General features: G+C 40.1%; 1 protein-coding gene across 1 annotated transcript in view; it reads right to left on the reverse strand.

The window, feature by feature from the left end:
* LOC142502042 (ovostatin-like) overlaps positions 1–10,351 on the reverse strand; it is a 66,762-nt gene extending 56,411 nt beyond the window's left edge. The window contains exon 1 of the mRNA XM_075612833.1: positions 10,195–10,351. Coding sequence (XP_075468948.1) covers positions 10,195–10,262 — 68 coding nt within the window. The 5' untranslated portion in view covers positions 10,263–10,351. The remainder of the gene's footprint in view (positions 1–10,194) is intronic.
* Between the last annotated feature and the right edge of the window lie 9,384 nt (positions 10,352–19,735).

Genomic DNA, 19,735 nt, shown 5'->3' on the forward strand with positions numbered 1-19,735 from the left:
TTTGCACACTGGTCCTACGCAGAGTGGGTGCAGAACTTGGGGGGTTCTTTTCTCAAAGCATGCTGCCATAGACAGAGCTTTTAACCCTTTGTACATTGATCAGCTGGTCCTGTGCAGAGGGGGTGTTGAACTTGGGGGGTGCAAAATGGTGTTAAGAAAGATAGAGGTTGGAGATGGAGTATATGTTGAAATGGATTTCATAAAGATTGTGGGCACTTTCTGAAACTCCTTTATCATTTTATTTGATAACACACAATTGTGCTCGTCTGCAGGTTATTCCCAGGTTATACAGTACACCATATGACATTTAAAGAGATGCTCAGGAAGAGGTGTTGATATACTAGACTGATGGTTGACTACACCAAGATAGTCATTTGCAACATTGCCAGAAACACAACAAATAAACTGGCTCAGTCACTTGTAAAAACTTTTGTTCTAACTGTGTTTCTCCATCAGTTTTGATATTGTTTGATATTGATCTACTTACAGTAGTATCGGGAAGTAACCCCCCAAGAGGTGCACCATAGATATAAAAATCTAGGTTACAAATGGGACAGACAGGTCAAGATCGGGGAGTATAGGAATCCTGCATATAGCCAACCTTGTAACAGACTTACAGGCACTACCTGACTTTAATTATTTTAAGACTTCAATGTCCCCATTCCATTCCACTTATGGGAACATGACATCTTTTGCTTTCCTTTGAAGTTTACCTTTCCCCATAGAGGACGCACCAGAAAACAGTGATGAGAGCAGGAAACCTGGGTGAAGATGTATCAGTGGAAGGCTAACAACTTCATCAAATGGGCAGGATCACTTGAACTAGAGAGGTGCTGTGGGGCATGTAATAGAGTTTGTGCTGTAGCCCTTGTAATTTACTGTAGAGATGGGTACCCTACAATGTTACAATTTGTGTATAGAGAATGAAAATGACTGGGACATAACACTTGACAGATACCCTAAAGGAGGAGGGACAAAAACCTCCAAATGTATAGTCTTGAGATAAGGGCACCGTGCTAGCAGTAAAATATTACTAGTATGCAGGTAAAGGAGATAAACAGGTTAAATACATAGGCCTTATAGTACCTGAATGGGTGTTGAATTGCGAGGGCCACAGGCATTGGAATAGAGGTGGGAAGTGACCACTGACGTTAGAAGTGGATCCCTAGCATCTGCATATACTAATTTTACAGGTTATAGGGTTTAGCAATATTGCTTATTTACATACCCTTGATCATATTTGTGATTATCTGCACTATACAGGTTAGATTACCTTGATTTATTTAGACTAGGTTTATTCATCTAGTAGATCATATGCTCTCCGTGTTTGTCTATCTAGAGATTTTGGTGTTGGAGGGGTGTTAATTAGGGAAGTACCACAGATCATTTTTATCTGTGGGAACGGGCCTGAAGAACGGGCGTCAGAGGCCCCGAAACATTCGTTGCCCCCTACTTTTTCCACCCTACATTTTTATGTGTATTGTACATTTTTCCTTTTTTTCCATTTTTGTTGTCACATTGTTGTTATCCTTCATCCCCCTTTTTTTTCAGCCCCAACTACTCCTTTCCCTCCACATTATTGTAGTGTTGTCTCACGAGATGTGATCTCCAGACCCTGCATTTTGGTATATGGTACAGCTGCTACAAATTTTGCCAAATAGATCTTTATTGACATTTGTCTATTGTATCTATTTGCGTGCTGGGGCCCTTCTGTATATATATATGATTCTTTTATTTATTTATAAAATATTTGTCCAGGAAGTAATACATTGAGAGTTACCTCTCGTTTTCAAGTATGTCCTGGGCACAGAGTTAAGACAAATAATACAAGGATTCTATCGGGGGGTCAGAGGTCCCCCCTGCCTCTGTGCCCCAATTTATCTACAGTGTATATTTATACATTTAGTTCTTTGTGGAGTGCTACCTAACAAACATACTTTTTGCATGATATGAAAATATAGTGAGTGATCACATCTGAAGAATGATAGTATGTGGTGATTATTTACATAATCATGAGAAAAGCAATTTTATCAGAAGACAATCACTCCCATTTAAGGATAAAGATGCACAATGTATTTGCTAACCATGTAATGCAATGACTTCCCTTGTTATAACACCCAGGCAAAGTATTCCTTACTATATACAGTATAATGGCTGCCCCTGATATAACACCCATAATGCAGTCTTCACTGATTATATATAATGTCTGCACTCTGATAAATCCCACCTCCCCACGACAATGTATTTCTCATTTACTCTATAATGTATAGTTTTCATTTCCCCATATATAACGACTTTGTACAGATAGGGTAAGCACAAGACTGAACAATATAATTAATGCTGGTGTAGTAAGCTTCACCTGGACATCCAGTGAGCCTGGTAACCCCACCATTAACCACAAATAAAGCAAACAGTCCCCAAGGTCTTTCATTGCAAAATAATAATAATTGCAAATAGTAGAAGCCAGCAGGTGTTTCGTGCTCTGGTGCATTCTTTCAATAGACAAATGTCATATACAGCATGAGGCTGGTAGATAAATAACATTGCATCAGGTCCGGATTAAAACCTAGATAGGCCCTAAGCACTGAAAAGGTTACGGTGCCCACCATAAGTCATTTAAAATAAAAACTATACTAAACCGCAAAATTACATTGTATTTTTCGAAATGACATAAAACTTACATGTATGCTGAATTTAAAATAGCTTTTTTTTTTTTTTTAGAATTTCAATAAAAACGGCTTCATTTTTGATTTACCAAAAATGTATACAGAACACATAAATATTTGGAATTATTACCATTATGTATTTTTAAGTTACTAATAAAACGGTACAATACTTACGTTTACTTAGAAAATAATTGCAGTATTGAAAATTAGACAAAAGTTTTGTACATACGAAATACTGAATTTTGAAACCTATTTAAAACAAATTCTCAGTATAGGGATTCTAACCTTTCGTTTGCGTCGCCCGAAACCCCCTACCGAAATGAGATTAAGCGCGAAATGTAGGGGTTACGCGAAGCCATGAATTGGGCGAGTACTAGGGAAGCAGCAACGAGCTGTAGAGGACTAACAAACTGACATATTACGGTGAAAAGGAGAATGATAATAGAAGATATTGCAACTATTGTGACCTACAACTCAACACGTCCAAATTTACCAAAATTCGCGCTTAATATTGGATTAAAAAAATGCTCAACTTTTTTGCATGGTGGGCCAATGTTGCACACAAAGTGCTAATGTTACCAAAGTTTTCGGTATATATAATATATATGAAAAAAAACAAACGAATCACGTATATATAATTCAGAAAAAAAATTCAATTATTCAACATACATTTATTGCAACACATGACAGGATCATTTCCTTGCATTATTTCGATCTGCGTTAGTAGTACACCCCCTGGTTAGGTGGGGATAAATTATAAAAGAAAAATGCAGACGCCCGCGTCCCGAGCGCGCCCGCAGCCACAAGGATAGCAAGACTTGCTGCCCTTCGCTCGGTCCATGAGCTGGGAGAGAAATACCATACTCACCTTTAACATGAGCAGCACGTTCTATTATTAGTTTTGTACATAGGTTTGAAGCAGGGGGTCTCCCGAGATGAACTCCATTCATTTCAGCTCCGCGGACCCCCTGCTTCCTGAGGTTCAGACCCTCGGAGGGGGTGCCGATATATCCTGCAAGTTTAAATCTCTTAAGCCACAGCCCACCTGACCGGGTCATTTAAACAGTGACCAAGATATCGGCACCCCATACGGAGGTCTGTATCTCAGAAAGTAGGGGGTCCCTAGAGCTGAAATTAATGGGGTTCAGCTCTGGAGACCCCCTTCTTCAAACCTATGTACACAAATAATATTAAAGAAAGCTTCATTACCTTAGTGGCCAAACACTAAAGTAATGAAGAGGTTAACCCCTACTGCCACCCGACCTCCCTACCTGTAAACAAACGTACCGATCTCCCCTCTCCCCTTCAGACTAATGCTCAATATGCCTATTAGCCAAATGTGGCTAATAGTGGTTTTGGACATTAACCAAAATACAATATACTGTACAATATTTAAATACATTAAAAAAAAAAAAACCTTCATTATCCTAGTGGCTAACTGCTAAGGCAATGAAGGGGTTAAACCACTAAGGTAATGAAGGGTGGTTATTAATATATTTTAATATTGATATTTTTTTATTTTATTATTATTATAGCTTTGTTAATGTGGATATCTTTGACTGCCCCTCATATCACACACAGGCAGTGCATTCCTCACTCACTCTATAATGACTGCCCCTCATATCACACACAGGCAGTGCATTCCTCACTCACTCTATAATGACTGCCCCTCATATCACACACAGGCAGTGCATTCCTCACTCACTCTATAATGACTGCCCCTCATATCACACACAGGCAGTGCCTTCCTCACTCACTCTATAATGATTGCCACTCATATCACAAACAGGCAGAGCATTCCTCACTCCCTCAATAATGACTGCCCCTCATATCACACACAGGCAGTGCATTCCTCACTCACTCTATAATGATTGCCCCTCATATCACAAACAGGCAGAGCATACCTCACTCACTCTATAATGACTGCCCCTCATATCACACACAGGCAGTGCATTCCTCACTCACTTTATAATGGCTGCCCCTCATATCACACACAGGCAGTGTATTCCTCACTCACTCTATAATGACTGCCCCTCATATCACACGCAGGCAGTGCATTCCTCACTCACTCTATAATGACTGCCCCTCATATCACACACAGGCAGTGCATTCCTCACTCACTCTTTAATGACTGCTCCTCATATCACACACATGCAGTGCATTCCTCACTCACTCTATAATGACTGCCCCTCATATCACACACAGACAGTGCATTCCTCACTCACTCTATAATGACTGCCCCTCATATCACACACAGGCGGCGCATTCCTCACTCACTCTATAATGACTGCCCCTCATATCACACACAGGAAGCGCATTCCTCACACACTCTATAATGACTGCCCCTCATATCACACACAGGTAGTGCATTCCTCACTCACTCTATAATGACTGCCCCTCATATCACACACAGGCAGTGCCTTCCTCACTCACTCTATAATGATTGCCCCTCATATCACAAACAGGCAGAGCATTCCTCACTCCCTCAATAATGACTGCCCCTCATATCACACACAGGCAGTGCATTCCTCACTCACTCTATAATGATTGCCCCTCATATCATAAACAGGCAGAGCATTCCTCACTCACTCTATAATGACTGCCCCTCATATCACACACAGGCAGTGCATTCCTCACTCACTTTATAATGACTGCCCCTCATATCACACACAGGCAGTGTATTCCTCACTCACTCTATAATGACTGCCCCTCATATCACACGCAGGCAGTGCATTCCTCACTCACTCTATAATGACTGCCCCTCATATCACACACAGGCAGTGCATTCCTCACTCACTCTATAATGACTGCCCCTCATATCACACACAGGCAGTGCATTCCTCACTCACTCTATAATGACTGCTCCTCATATCACACACATGCAGTGCATTCCTCACTCACTCTATAATGACTGCCCCTCATATCACACACAGACAGTGCTTTCCTCACTCACTCTATAATGACTGCCCCTCATATCACACACAGGCGGCACATTCCTCACTCACTCTATAATGACTGCCCCTCATATCACACACAGGCAGCGCATTCCTTACTCACTCTATAATGACTGCCCCTCATATAACACACAGGCAGTGCATTCCTCACTCACTCTATAATGACTGCTCCTCATATCACACACAGGCAGTGCCTTCCTCACTCACTCTATAATGACTGCCCCTCATATCACACACAGGCAGTGCATTCCTCACTCACTCTATAATGACTGCCCCTCATATCACACACAGGCAGTGCCTTCCTCACTCACTCTATAATGACTGCCCCTCATATCACACACAGGCAGAGCATTCCTCACTCTCTACAATGACTGCCCCTCATATCACACACAGACAGTGCATTCCTCACTCACTCTATAATGACTGCCCCTCATATCACACACAGGCACTGCCTTCCTCACTCACTCTATAATGACTGCCCCTCATATCACACACAGACAGTGCATTCCTCACTCTATAATGACTGCCTCTCATATCACACACAGACAGTGCATTCCTCACTCACTCTATAATGACTGCCCCTCATATCACACAGGCAGTGCATTCCTCACTCACTCTATAATGACTGCCCCTCATATCACACACAGGCAGTGCATTCCTCACTCACTCTATAATGGCTGCCCCTATATCACACACAGACAGTGCATTCCTCACTCACTCTATAATGACTGCCCCTCATATCACACACAGGCAGTGCATTCCTCACTCACTCTATAATGACTGCCCCTCATATCACACACAGGCAGTGCATTCCTCACTCACTCTATAATGACTGCCCCTCATATCACACACAGGCAGTGCATTCCTCACTCACTCTATAATGACTACCCCTCATATCACACACAGGCAGTGCATTCGTCACTCACTCTATAATGACTGCCCCTCATATCACACACAGATAGAGCATTCCTCACTCACTCTATAATGACTGCCCCTCATATCACACACAGGCAGTGCATTCCTCACTCACTTTATAATGACTGCCCCTCATATCACACACAAACAGTGCATTCCTCACTCTATAATGACTGCCCCTCATATCACACACAGGCAGTGCATTCCTCACTCACTCTATAATGACTGCCCCTCATATCACACACAGGCAGTGCATTCCTCACTCACTCTATAATGATTGCCCCTCATATCACACACAGATAGAGCATTCCTCACTCACTCTATAATGACTGCCCCTCATATCACACACAGGCAGTGCATTCCTCACTCACTCTATAATGACTGCCCCTCATATCGCACACAGGCAGTGCATTCCTCACTCACTCTATAATGACTGCCCCTCATATCTCAAACAGGCAGTGCATTCCTCACTCACTCTATAATGACTGCCCCTCATATCACACACAGACAGTGCATTCCTCACTCACTCTATAATGACTGCCCCTCATATCACACACAGGCAGTGCATTCCTCACTCACTCTATAATGACTACCCCTCATATCACAAACAGGCAGTGCATTCCTCACTCTCTATAATGACTGCCCCTCATATCACACACAGACAGTGCATTCCTCACTCACTCTATAATGACTGCCCCTCATATCACACACAAAGTGCATTCCTCACTCACTCTATAATGACTGCCCCTCATATCACACACAAACAGTGCATTCCTCACTCTATAATGACTGCCCCTCATATCACACACAGGCAGTGCATTCCTCACTCACTCTATAATGACTGCCCCTCATATCACACACAGACAGTGCATTCCTCACTCACTCTATAATGACTGCCCCTCATATCACACACAAACAGTGCATTCCTCACTCTATAATGACTGCCCCTCATATCACACACAGGCAGTGCATTCCTCACTCACTCTATAATGACTGCCCCTCATATCACACACAGGCAGTGCATTCCTCACTCACTCTATAATGACTACCCCTCATATCACACACAGGCAGTGCATTCCTCACTCACTCTATAATCACTGCCCCTCATATCGCACACAGACAGTACATTCCTCACTCACTCTATAATGACTGCCCCTCATATCACACACAGGCAGTGCATTCCTCACTCACTCTATAATGACTGCCCCTCATATCACACACAGGCAGTGCATTCCTCACTCACTCTATAATGACTACCCCTCATATCACACACAGGCAGTGCATTCCTCACTCACTCTATAATGACTGCCCCTCATATCACACACAGGCAGTGCATTCCTCACTCACTCTATAATGACTACCCCTCATATCACAAACAGGCAGTGCATTCCTCACTCTCTATAATGACTGCCCCTCATATCACACACAGACAGTGCATTCCTCACTCACTCTATAATGACTGCCCCTCATATCACACACAAAGTGCATTCCTCACTCACTCTATAATGACTGCCCCTCATATCACACACAAACAGTGCATTCCTCACTCTATAATGACTGCCCCTCATATCACACACAGGCAGTGCATTCCTCACTCACTCTATAATGACTGCCCCTCATATCACACACAGACAGTGCATTCCTCACTCACTCTATAATGACTGCCCCTCATATCACACACAGACAGTGCATTCCTCACTCACTCTATAATGACTGCCCCTCATATCACACACAAACAGTGCATTCCTCACTCTATAATGACTGCCCCTCATATCACACACAGGCAGTGCATTCCTCACTCACTCTATAATGACTGCCCCTCATATCACACACAGGCAGTGCATTCCTCACTCACTCTATAATGACTACCCCTCATATCACACACAGGCAGTGCATTCCTCACTCACTCTATAATCACTGCCCCTCATATCGCACACAGACAGTACATTCCTCACTCACTCTATAATGACTGCCCCTCATATCACACACAGGCAGTGCATTCCTCACTCACTCTATAATGACTGCCCCTCATATCACACACAGGCAGTGCATTCCTCACTCACTCTATAATGACTACCCCTCATATCACACACAGGCAGTGCATTCCTCACTCACTCTATAATGACTGCCCCTCATATCACACACAGGCAGTGCATTCCTCACTCACTCTATAATGACTACCCCTCATATCACAAACAGGCAGTGCATTCCTCACTCTCTATAATGACTGCCCCTCATATCACACACAGACAGTGCATTCCTCACTCACTCTATAATGACTGCCCCTCATATCACACACAAAGTGCATTCCTCACTCACTCTATAATGACTGCCCCTCATATCACACACAAACAGTGCATTCCTCACTCTATAATGACTGCCCCTCATATCACACACAGGCAGTGCATTCCTCACTCACTCTATAATGACTGCCCCTCATATCACACACAGACAGTGCATTCCTCACTCACTCTATAATGACTGCCCCTCATATCACACACAGACAGTGCATTCCTCACTCACTCTATAATGACTGCCCCTCATATCACACACAAACAGTGCATTCCTCACTCTATAATGACTGCCCCTCATATCACACACAGGCAGTGCATTCCTCACTCACTCTATAATGACTGCCCCTCATATCACACACAGGCAGTGCATTCCTCACTCACTCTATAATGACTACCCCTCATATCACACACAGGCAGTGCATTCCTCACTCACTCTATAATCACTGCCCCTCATATCGCACACAGACAGTACATTCCTCACTCACTCTATAATGACTGCCCCTCATATCACACACAGGCAGTGCATTCCTCACTCACTCTATAATGACTGCCCCTCATATCACACACAGGCAGTGCATTCCTCACTCACTCTATAATGACTACCCCTCATATCACACACAGGCAGTGCATTCCTCACTCACTCTATAATGACTGCCCCTCATATCACACACAGGCAGTGCATTCCTCACTCACTCTATAATGACTACCCCTCATATCACAAACAGGCAGTGCATTCCTCACTCTCTATAATGACTGCCCCTCATATCACACACAGACAGTGCATTCCTCACTCACTCTATAATGACTGCCCCTCATATCACACACAAAGTGCATTCCTCACTCACTCTATAATGACTGCCCCTCATATCACACACAAACAGTGCATTCCTCACTCTATAATGACTGCCCCTCATATCACACACAGGCAGTGCATTCCTCACTCACTCTATAATGACTGCCCCTCATATCACACACAGACAGTGCATTCCTCACTCACTCTATAATGACTGCCCCTCATATCACACACAAACAGTGCATTCCTCACTCTACTGTATAATGACTGCCCCTCATATCACACACAGGCAGTGCATTCCTCACTCACTCTATAATGACTGCCCCTCATATCACACACAGGCAGTGCATTCCTCACTCACTCTATAATGACTGCCCCTAATATAACACCCAGACTGTGCATCCCTCACTCACTATATAATGACTGCTTGCCAAGACTAATGTGCAGTGACAGACCAGTCTCTATACATGGCAGTATTGATGCTGCAGGCAGGACTTATATGCAGTGACAGAGCGTTGTATATAAATGGTACAGTAGAGGAATGAGTTGCTGTACATGGATTTATCACTTACGGGTCTGATCTCCCTCCAGCGATGAGACACAGAAGGGAAACACTCAGGAGAAGTCTCCTCAGGCACATTCTGGCAGCGTATGAGACAATAGACACTTTGTTCCTCCTCCTACTGTACCTGCTCCTACTCCCTGACTTTATGCACCTGTGAAAGGGGCGGGAACCTGAATTATCCTCATGCTGATAAAGCCATCCAATCAGAATCTAGCCTGGAACATAATACATCATGTCACTGATCTGGTCAGGCAGAGAAAGAGGGATGCTGTCATTGACCTCATTGGGATGAGAGATGTTTGATCAGGGAGAAAGTGGCAGTGTGCACAGCAATAGCAGCAGTTGCTGTTAAACAAAGATATGGTGTAGGGACAGAGATGTGATCTTGTTAAGGAATAGCAGAGGATGCTGTGGTGCAATGTTGAGACTATAAAGGAGTTAGTACTGAAATAGCAGGCATGCTACAGAGCAGGGTTAGTATTAAGAGCGCCCAAAGTGTCCTAACAAAAAGCAGTGGTACTATATATTTATTAATTTATTAAAATTGGAGCAAAACTGGACAGTATTTGAAAAATGTCTATGTAAATATTCGAGAAAAATAGAAAGGGGGAGAGTCTTTCTTAAATAATAAAATTATTTGTATTAAATTAGAAAGAACAACTGTAATTGGATGATTAAAAAAGTAGTGGTACTCTGGGTTAGCTATCATTTAATTATTAACATATCATTTTCTGTCATAGAAAAGTCATTGATGCCAAAGTGGAATTTTTTATTTCCATGAGAGAGACACACCTATATTTACTTAGAGTCCCAAGTGATATATATATATATATATATATATATATATATATATATATATATATATATATATATATACACATATACACACACACACACACACAATTAGATTGCACAATTACCAATTTGATTGTAAGCTCCTCGGAGCAGAGACTTCTCTTCCTAAATGTTACGTTTGTCTGAAGCACCATGACCTGTTATTTATATTTATTTATTATTTGTTATTTATATTATTACCACGTGTATTAATACTGTGAAGCGCTATGTACATTAATGGCGCTATACAAATAAAGACATACATACATACAATACACACACACACACACACACTGAGGAAGAAAGATGCTGGTCTCCACTACACTCACGATCAAAAAGTCTGATTAATTCAAGTCGACATTTATAATATTTATTCTTACAAAGGTGGAACAATTGCACAGCATTTCGGTGTGGTCTTCAGCACGGAATATATGTGAGTGAATCTATCTAAACTTTAGTGCTATATATCCCCCAAAACAAACCTATAAATAAACATGTGGAGACCCCTGTGCACAAAAACTGGGCACCCCAGAGATACCTGGGAAATATGCTAATGACTCTCCTGCAAAACCAAGATTTCAGGGTCTGGGCGAATCGAATGTTTAGGATGAACTTGTAAATAGTAGCCACTAGGGGAAATTGCATATATTCACACAATTTTATTGATTTATTTTAAACACACAGCGAATATTTGTCGGAAAGATAATAATAACAAAATAATGCAAAATATTTGCAGGCGAATGTTGATACATTTTCCTGTCTCTACCTATTACTCCTCCTATTGCTGCGTATAACCGCCCCCTACACCCTATCCTGTTGCTCCATATAGCCTTTTGCTCTAATCCTAGTTAATCATATAAATAACAAATAATACAAATAACATATAATGGAAAGAAGTGCTTCAGACATAAAAGTAACATTACATCTTCACAAACATGAAGTAATTAGAATGGCAGTGGACTGGACATATCGCAGAAGAAATTACCATTGTTAAACACAGATGGTAGTTGACCAGATACTAAGAGATATAAAAAGACCAAGACACCGACAAACTACTAAAGTAAGATGGGAAGACGATATCAGAAAATTTGTTGGAGCAACGTCGAGAAAAGAGACTTGCAACCACAGTTCCTAGAAGATCATTGGAGAGGCTTCATCCAGCAGTGGGTCAACAAGGGCTGAAGATTAGGATATATAATAGGTAAGGAGAGAAATAACACCATACGTTACACAGAAGGTTTCAATTTCAACATGGAAACCAGAAATATAAGAAATTTGTTGCCAAAGGCTATAATAAGGATATTATTCTGGATACATTCAAACAGGTAGGTTCAATGGATAGATGTGAAATTTTGGAGAAATCAAAACAAAAGATCAAGAATTGTGATAGAGGGTTAAGCAATAATTTTAGTTCACCTTTTTTTGTTACACAATATAATAATGCATTTCACAGGATCAATTCGATACTGAACTCCCGTTGGAACATCCTGTTGAATGACCCGATTATTGGTAAAAAAAAAACTACCAGCTTGAGCACCAGTTGTATTTCAAAAGGCAAAAAACATCAAATCCGTCTTGGCACCAAGTAGATTAAAATATTCAGAGGTTATGCACATGAAGGATATAAATGAAGTTGATGGTAATTTTCTTTGTAGGCGCCCTACATGTATAACATGTAAACATCTAAAGACATCAAACAGTATCTCATCTCATTCAAATGGAACTACACATCTAGTTAAAGGACATATACATTGTTTATCCAGCTTTGTAGTCTATGCTATTATGTGCCCTTGTGGTATACAATATATTGGGAGGACGGCACGTCCTTTAAGTATACGATTTTTAGAACATCGTAGGAACGTAATACATGGACAACAAACACACAGTTTATCTCGCCACTGGTCACATGGCGGCGCTATATAGATGACATCATCTTTATATGGAAGGGTACATCAGAGGACCTGGATTTATTCCTCCTGTACCTCAACAATAATGAATTGAATCTTAAATTCACATCTTCCATAAGTTCTTCCAGTATAAACTTCTTGGATCTTACCATCTATCTGGAGGGAAATAGCATCAAAACAAAAAACTTCTTTAAAGAGGTTGATGCAAATAATTATATTTTGCAATCCAGCTGCCATTTAAATAAGTGGATTGCAAATATACCCTACGGACAATACCGTAGAATTAAAAGAAATTGTTCTGACAATACAATATTCAAAGAACAATCTATGGTACTGACCAAGAAGTTTGCTGAGAGAAAATATAAGGATGATGTGGTCAGAAAAGCTTGGTTTAAGGCAACGAATATACCAAGGGAAACCATGCTTATCCCCGCAGCCAAAAATGCACCAAGTGATGTGATACATGTACCATTCATCTCGCAGTACAATAGGGATGCACATAAGATTAATAACATTCTGAATTCCCATTGGTCTGTTTTAAAAAATGACCCCATTTTAGGCCAACACTTACCTGAAAGAGTTAAAATGGTGTATAGAAAAGCTCCCAACATTAAAAGCATTGTAGCCCCCAGTGCCCTTAGAAAGGGTCCTGTACACACTCGTTCCGTTTGGCTAGATCCCCCTAAGGGATTTTATACCTGTAGAATGTGCACTGCATGTAAGTTCAGCTCTAAGGATATTAATACTGAACCGACACACTTTATTCGAGTAAATACCCGGTATGTACCTGGCAGATACCTGGAATGCGCCACTCCTAACCTCTGACAAGCCCCGTTGCATTTGCCTTCCCAGCCTGGGTCAATGCCTGGCTGATGGGCGGCTGATCTGTTAAATGATAATGATTAGGATTTAATAGGCTGCAATGCTTCGCGTGTCTACCAGATGGCATAAATTCATGAATTGTAATGCAGTTTATATATATATACTGTGCAGTATTGCAGCCAGCGGGAATAAAATGCTTCAATCCCTGCTTGGAAAATAACTCAATGTACTCGGGCAGAAAACAGTCACAAACCTCAATACACCCGGGTATACCCGAATTCGTGGGACTAGCCAAGCTCGAATAAAGTGTGTCGCCAGTGTAGCTTTCAATCACATGTGACACATAAAAAATACAACATTCAACAACATCTGAATTGCAGATCAAATTTTGTCATATATCTTATTGAATGCACATGTGGGTTACAGTATATTGGCAAAACGATCCGCCCCCTTAGAACTAGAATATTAGAACACATTAGTAACATTAAAAGGAAAATAACAACACACAGTGTTTCTAATCACTTTTTATTGATGCACAACTCAGACCGTAAAGGGTTAACATTCAAAGCCATTGAGCAAGTTATGCCCCATTGGAGAGGTGGCAATAGGAATACAGCCCTTCTCAAAAGAGAATCATTTTGGATGTTTGAGTTAAACACACTAGCACCTTCAGGTTTAAATTTGGATTTTGATCTTAAACCATTTTTATAACATATATAACATCAATATTATTATGGTTTCTGTCTTGTTCATTAATTATGTTTTTTACTTTTGTTCTTTCTATTAGATTGTGTTCCTTCTACTAAATTTGCATCAATGTATTTTATTCATTTTAGTCCTTTTAGGGATATTAATAAATTACCTTATTCTTAGGTTTTTTGGGTCTGTGCATATGTCAGATGCAACAGATTTAACTTTGTTAATAGCTTAGGCTATTTACCAATGGCTATTTAATGCCATTTTTTATTATCTTTTGTATAAACATGCTTTTAATTAAGTGTTCACTTAGATATATTAAATGTTTTTACCTGCAACACCTGCATCTACCTAGATATATTAAATGTCTATACCTGCAACATTTGGCTATCTCAATCAAAATTAAATGTGCTCTATTATCCAATTTACTCCCCACCTATGAGAGTAGAGATTAGAGTATATAAGTTGCTCACACACTATGGAAAATCACTCCTGAAGAAACCTACAAGGTGAAACGCGTAGAGTGATGCCCTGAGACGAAACCGGAGCCTCTGGAAGCGGATGACGTCACTTCCGGTCCTCGGTGAGACGCATCCGTGACACGCATACCAGAACAGAGGAACAGCCGAGATACCACTCTTCCGGTTTTGCAGAGATCCACATTGTAATCTACACGCTTGTTTCTTTCCATCACCATGTGAGTTGATTGGATTTTGCTTGTTTTTATAAATATTCTATGTACAGTCTGCACTATGTCTGGTTCATTTTATTTCTAAGGGGCCGCTGGTTAAAGTGTACCAGATCGCTACAGTGTACCTGACTATCAGTGCGGTTCCTATCCTACCATTTGGCCTCATCGCATGGGTTAAAGAAACCTTTATATGCCTACATACCTCTCACGTTTGTGAGTATTCTGAACACCTAACTAATGCCTTTTACCACACAGAATTCACACAATACTGCACCATAAGTTTGTTGTCTTCTTTTATTTTCCACATGATTTGCGCTTCTTGATGATTTTCACCCTTCACTTGTCCACGAGGATTGAAAGAGCAGTCCTGCATCAAGTCACAGCAGCATTTATCACACGTGGTTGTATAAGTATCACTATTTATTTTCTTATCTATGTATAACATTGTGGGTTTATTTGATGTTGATTTAAACCATATACACTGAGCGCCACATTTTGATAAGTTTTATACACGCTATACAAATAAAGACATACATACATACAATACACACACACACACACACACACTGAGGAAGAAAGATGCTGGTCTCCATTACACTCACGATCAAAAAGTCTGATTAATTCAAGTCGACATTTATAATATTTATTCTTACAAAGGTGGAACAATTGCACAGCATTTCGGTGTGGTCTTCAGCACGGAATATATGTGAGTGAATCTATCTAAACTTTAGTGCTATATATCCCCCAAAACACACCTATAAATAAACATGTGAAGACCCCTGTGCACAAAAACTGGGCACCCCAGAGATACCTGGGAAATATGCTAATGACTCTCCTGCAAAACCAAGATTTCAGGGCCTGGACGAATCGAATGTTTAGGATGAACTTGTAAATATGAGAAAAAATGGGGATGACCCCCCGGTGGTGCTCCAAATATGCCAGGTAGTCAATGAATAATATATAAACACTTAATAGAATCGGAATAATAAATAAATAAAACGGTATGAGTGTCCCATGGGTATGCCGATGGTGTGTGCGGGCCTGAATACCCCCACCTCACCTGTTTGGAGCCGTTGGAAGCGATATCCCCACGCCGATGGAGCACACCCCCCCCGGGAGATGGATGATGGTATAATGACCTCCTCAGCTGAACATGCAGCAAACCCGGTAAAGGAGACTGACAGATGTAGTGGAGCCCTGCAAGCAGAGTCTCTAGTCGTCTTACCGGGTGCCTGCTGGAAATCTCCTGATGAACCGGTCCGTCGCTGCAGCGGGGTAGGTGGCGGCTGCTGGTGGGGAGGACGACACACTCTAATCCTCCAAGCTGGGTCCGTCAATGCTGGAATTTCCCGGAACAGGTGAGGGGACAGGGTTATCGGCTGCACACTGGCTGTAACCAATCCACTACGCAGCTAGAAGAGGGAATCCTCTCAGTTGGAACAGCTGCTCCGTATGCAAAAAGACCGGTGCGTGCTGCAATGCTGGGATAAAGGTCAAAAACGTGGTGAAAGAGCAGAGCACTGCCAAAAGAAAAAAGGAGAGGGCCTGATGCAAAAAAAATAAATTATTTATTAGGCATAATAGCCAAAAAAGAACAAACACACTAAGGTTAAAAACTCTGACGCGTTTCCCGCCGTGGAGGCGCTTTATCAAAGAGTACTACTGCTCCATGGGAACCGGATTATATAATGGTCAGAGGCTAGTGTACGCCCACAATTAGGTCAATGCTAAATAGCATATGCTGAAGGGTATGAGTAATCAGCTGAATCCTCAGCCCAGCAAGGTCTACACTTAGAAGAGCGTCCTGAGCCTCTGAGCATAATATCAGTCCAATGGAGCTTGACAATAAACAACAATTAACATGTTAAACAGTAATCAAAACAGAAGACTAATATCCCTACACAAACAAAACCATTTAACAAAAGAGGAATAAACATGTCTGATGACAATAAAACACTATATCTAAGTGGACACTGTAGTGTAAATAATATATAGAAAAATAATAATTTTATCCCTTAATGTTAAAGTGTGGTCTAATGTAAACGTGATATAATATGTGATTGAAAAACTAAACTAGTTGAAGATAGGTGAATAAAGATGTGCAGATAGCCAATAGATATATAATAAAAAATAATAAAATTAAAATGTGTTTAGCATAAATGTTTGAAATAAAAAATAAATAAAGATGAATATTAGTCTTACCAATAAATGTGTAAAATAAATGAAATAAAACCAAGAAGAAAAAAATTAAGCATTTACCTAATTGTAGCCTCTGACCATTATATAATCCGGTTCCCATGGAGCAGTAGTACTCGTTGATAAAGCGCCTCCACGGCGGGAAACGCGTCAGAGTTTTTAACCTTAGTGTGTTTGTTCTTTTTTGGCTATTATGCCTAATAAATAATTTATTTTTTTTGCATCAGGCCTTCTCCTTTTTTCTTTCGGCAGTGCTCTGCTCTTTCACCACGTTTTTGAACTTGTAAATAGTAGCCACTAGGGGAAATTGCATATATTCACACAATTTTATTGATTTATTTTAAACACACAGTGAATATTTGTCGGAAAGAGAATAATAACAAAATAATGCAAAATATTTGCAGGCGAATTTTGATACATTTTCCTGTCTCTACCTATTACTCCTCCTCTTGCTGCATATAACCGCTCCCTATACCCTATCCTGTTGCTCCATATAGCCTTTTGCTCTAATCCTAGTTAATCATATAAATAACAAATAATACAAATAACATATAATGGAAAGAAGTGCTTCAGACATAAAAGTAACATTACATTATCACAAACATGAAGTAATTAGAATGGCAGTGGACTGGACATATCGCAGAAGAAATTACCATTGTTAAACACAGACCAGATACTAAGAGATATAAAAAGACCCAGACACCGACAAACTACTAAAGTAAGATGGGAAGACGATATCAGAAAAATTGTTGGAGCAACGTCGAGAAAAGAGACTTGCAACCACAGTTCCTAGAAGATCATTGGGGAGGCTTCATCCAGCAGTGGGTCAACAAGGAGATTAGGATATATAATAGGTAAGGAGAGAAATAACACCATACGTTACACAGAAGGTTTCAATTTCAACATGGAAACCAGACATATAAGAAATTTGTTGCCAAAGGCTATAATAAGGATATTATTCTGGATACATTCAAACAGGTAGGTTCAATGGATAGATGTGAAATTTTGGAGAAATCAAAACAAAAGATCAAGAATTGTGATAGAGGGTTAAGCAATAATTTTAGTTCACTTTTTTTGTTACACAATATAATAATGCATTTCACAGGATCAAATCGATACTGAACTCCCATTGGAACATCCTGTTGAATGACCCGATTATTGGTATAAAAAAACTACCAGCTTGAGCACCAGTTGTATTTCAAAAGGCAAAAAACATCAAATCCGTCTTGGCACCAAGTAGATTAAAATATTCAGAGGTTATGCACATGAAGGATATAAATGAAGTTGATGGTAATTTTCTTTGTAGGCGCCCTACATGTATAACATGTAAACATCTAAAGACATCAAACAGTATCTCATCTCATTCCAATGGAACTACACATCTAGTTAAAGGACATATACATTTTTTATCCAGCTTTGTAGTCTATGCTATTATGTGCCCTTGTGGTATACAATATATTGGGAGGACGGCACGTCCTCTAATTATACGATTTTAAGAACATCGTAGGAATGTAATACATGGACAACAAACACACAGTTTATCTCGCCACTATCAGTTGAAACATAACAAAGACCCAGCCACATTAGTAGTGATGGGCATAGAAAGTATTAAATCCACTCTGTTAAGTGGGGATAGACATAAACGGTTAAATCTAAGAGAAACCTACTGGATTTATGTTCTTAACACACTTAGCCCATTTGGTTTAGACGACTGCATTGATATCAGTACTGTAGTATGATAGGACAATTCTCCCTTGATGACATGATATGGAGGTCTGGGTTGAACATGCTTGACATGTTCCCTCTGTGTCTGTCTCATGGAGTCTCTTTCTCACATATCTGTTTATTAGATAGGTCATTTATTAGAACAGTAATAACATTTATCACTTTATTACACAAATTAAGATTTATTTTAGTTTCATACACCTTAATATCACTTTATATAGGAATATAATATCATTGGGTAGTATACATTGATATACATTAGTATACTTTCTTATTTCACTGTATTCTTTTATTGTTCACATATTAGAGATTTAAGATATATAAGAATATATACTGTACATTAAATTATACATTTTCACAATTTTGAACACTTAAAATGATTTCCTCCATAACTGTCAGCGATATATAGATTTTTTTGCTGTATGGTGCATTCTTTTCAGTTTGCGTTATTTGTGATCTCGGATACAAAGTCTCTGTTTGTTTGATGTTTCTTTTCTCTTCTCTTCTCCTTATCTGAAAGATACATCACCATTAGTATTTCAGATACACATTAAATTACAAAAATTGTTTCAACATACTATGGGTTAAATATTTACCCTGGGGTATCTATTATTCATTATTAACATAAATAGCAACATCACAATTTTTGCATACCCTTGTAACACTATCTATCACTC

Source organism: Ascaphus truei, chromosome 8, assembly GCF_040206685.1.
Source record: "Ascaphus truei isolate aAscTru1 chromosome 8, aAscTru1.hap1, whole genome shotgun sequence".
Taxonomy (NCBI): domain Eukaryota; kingdom Metazoa; phylum Chordata; class Amphibia; order Anura; family Ascaphidae; genus Ascaphus; species Ascaphus truei.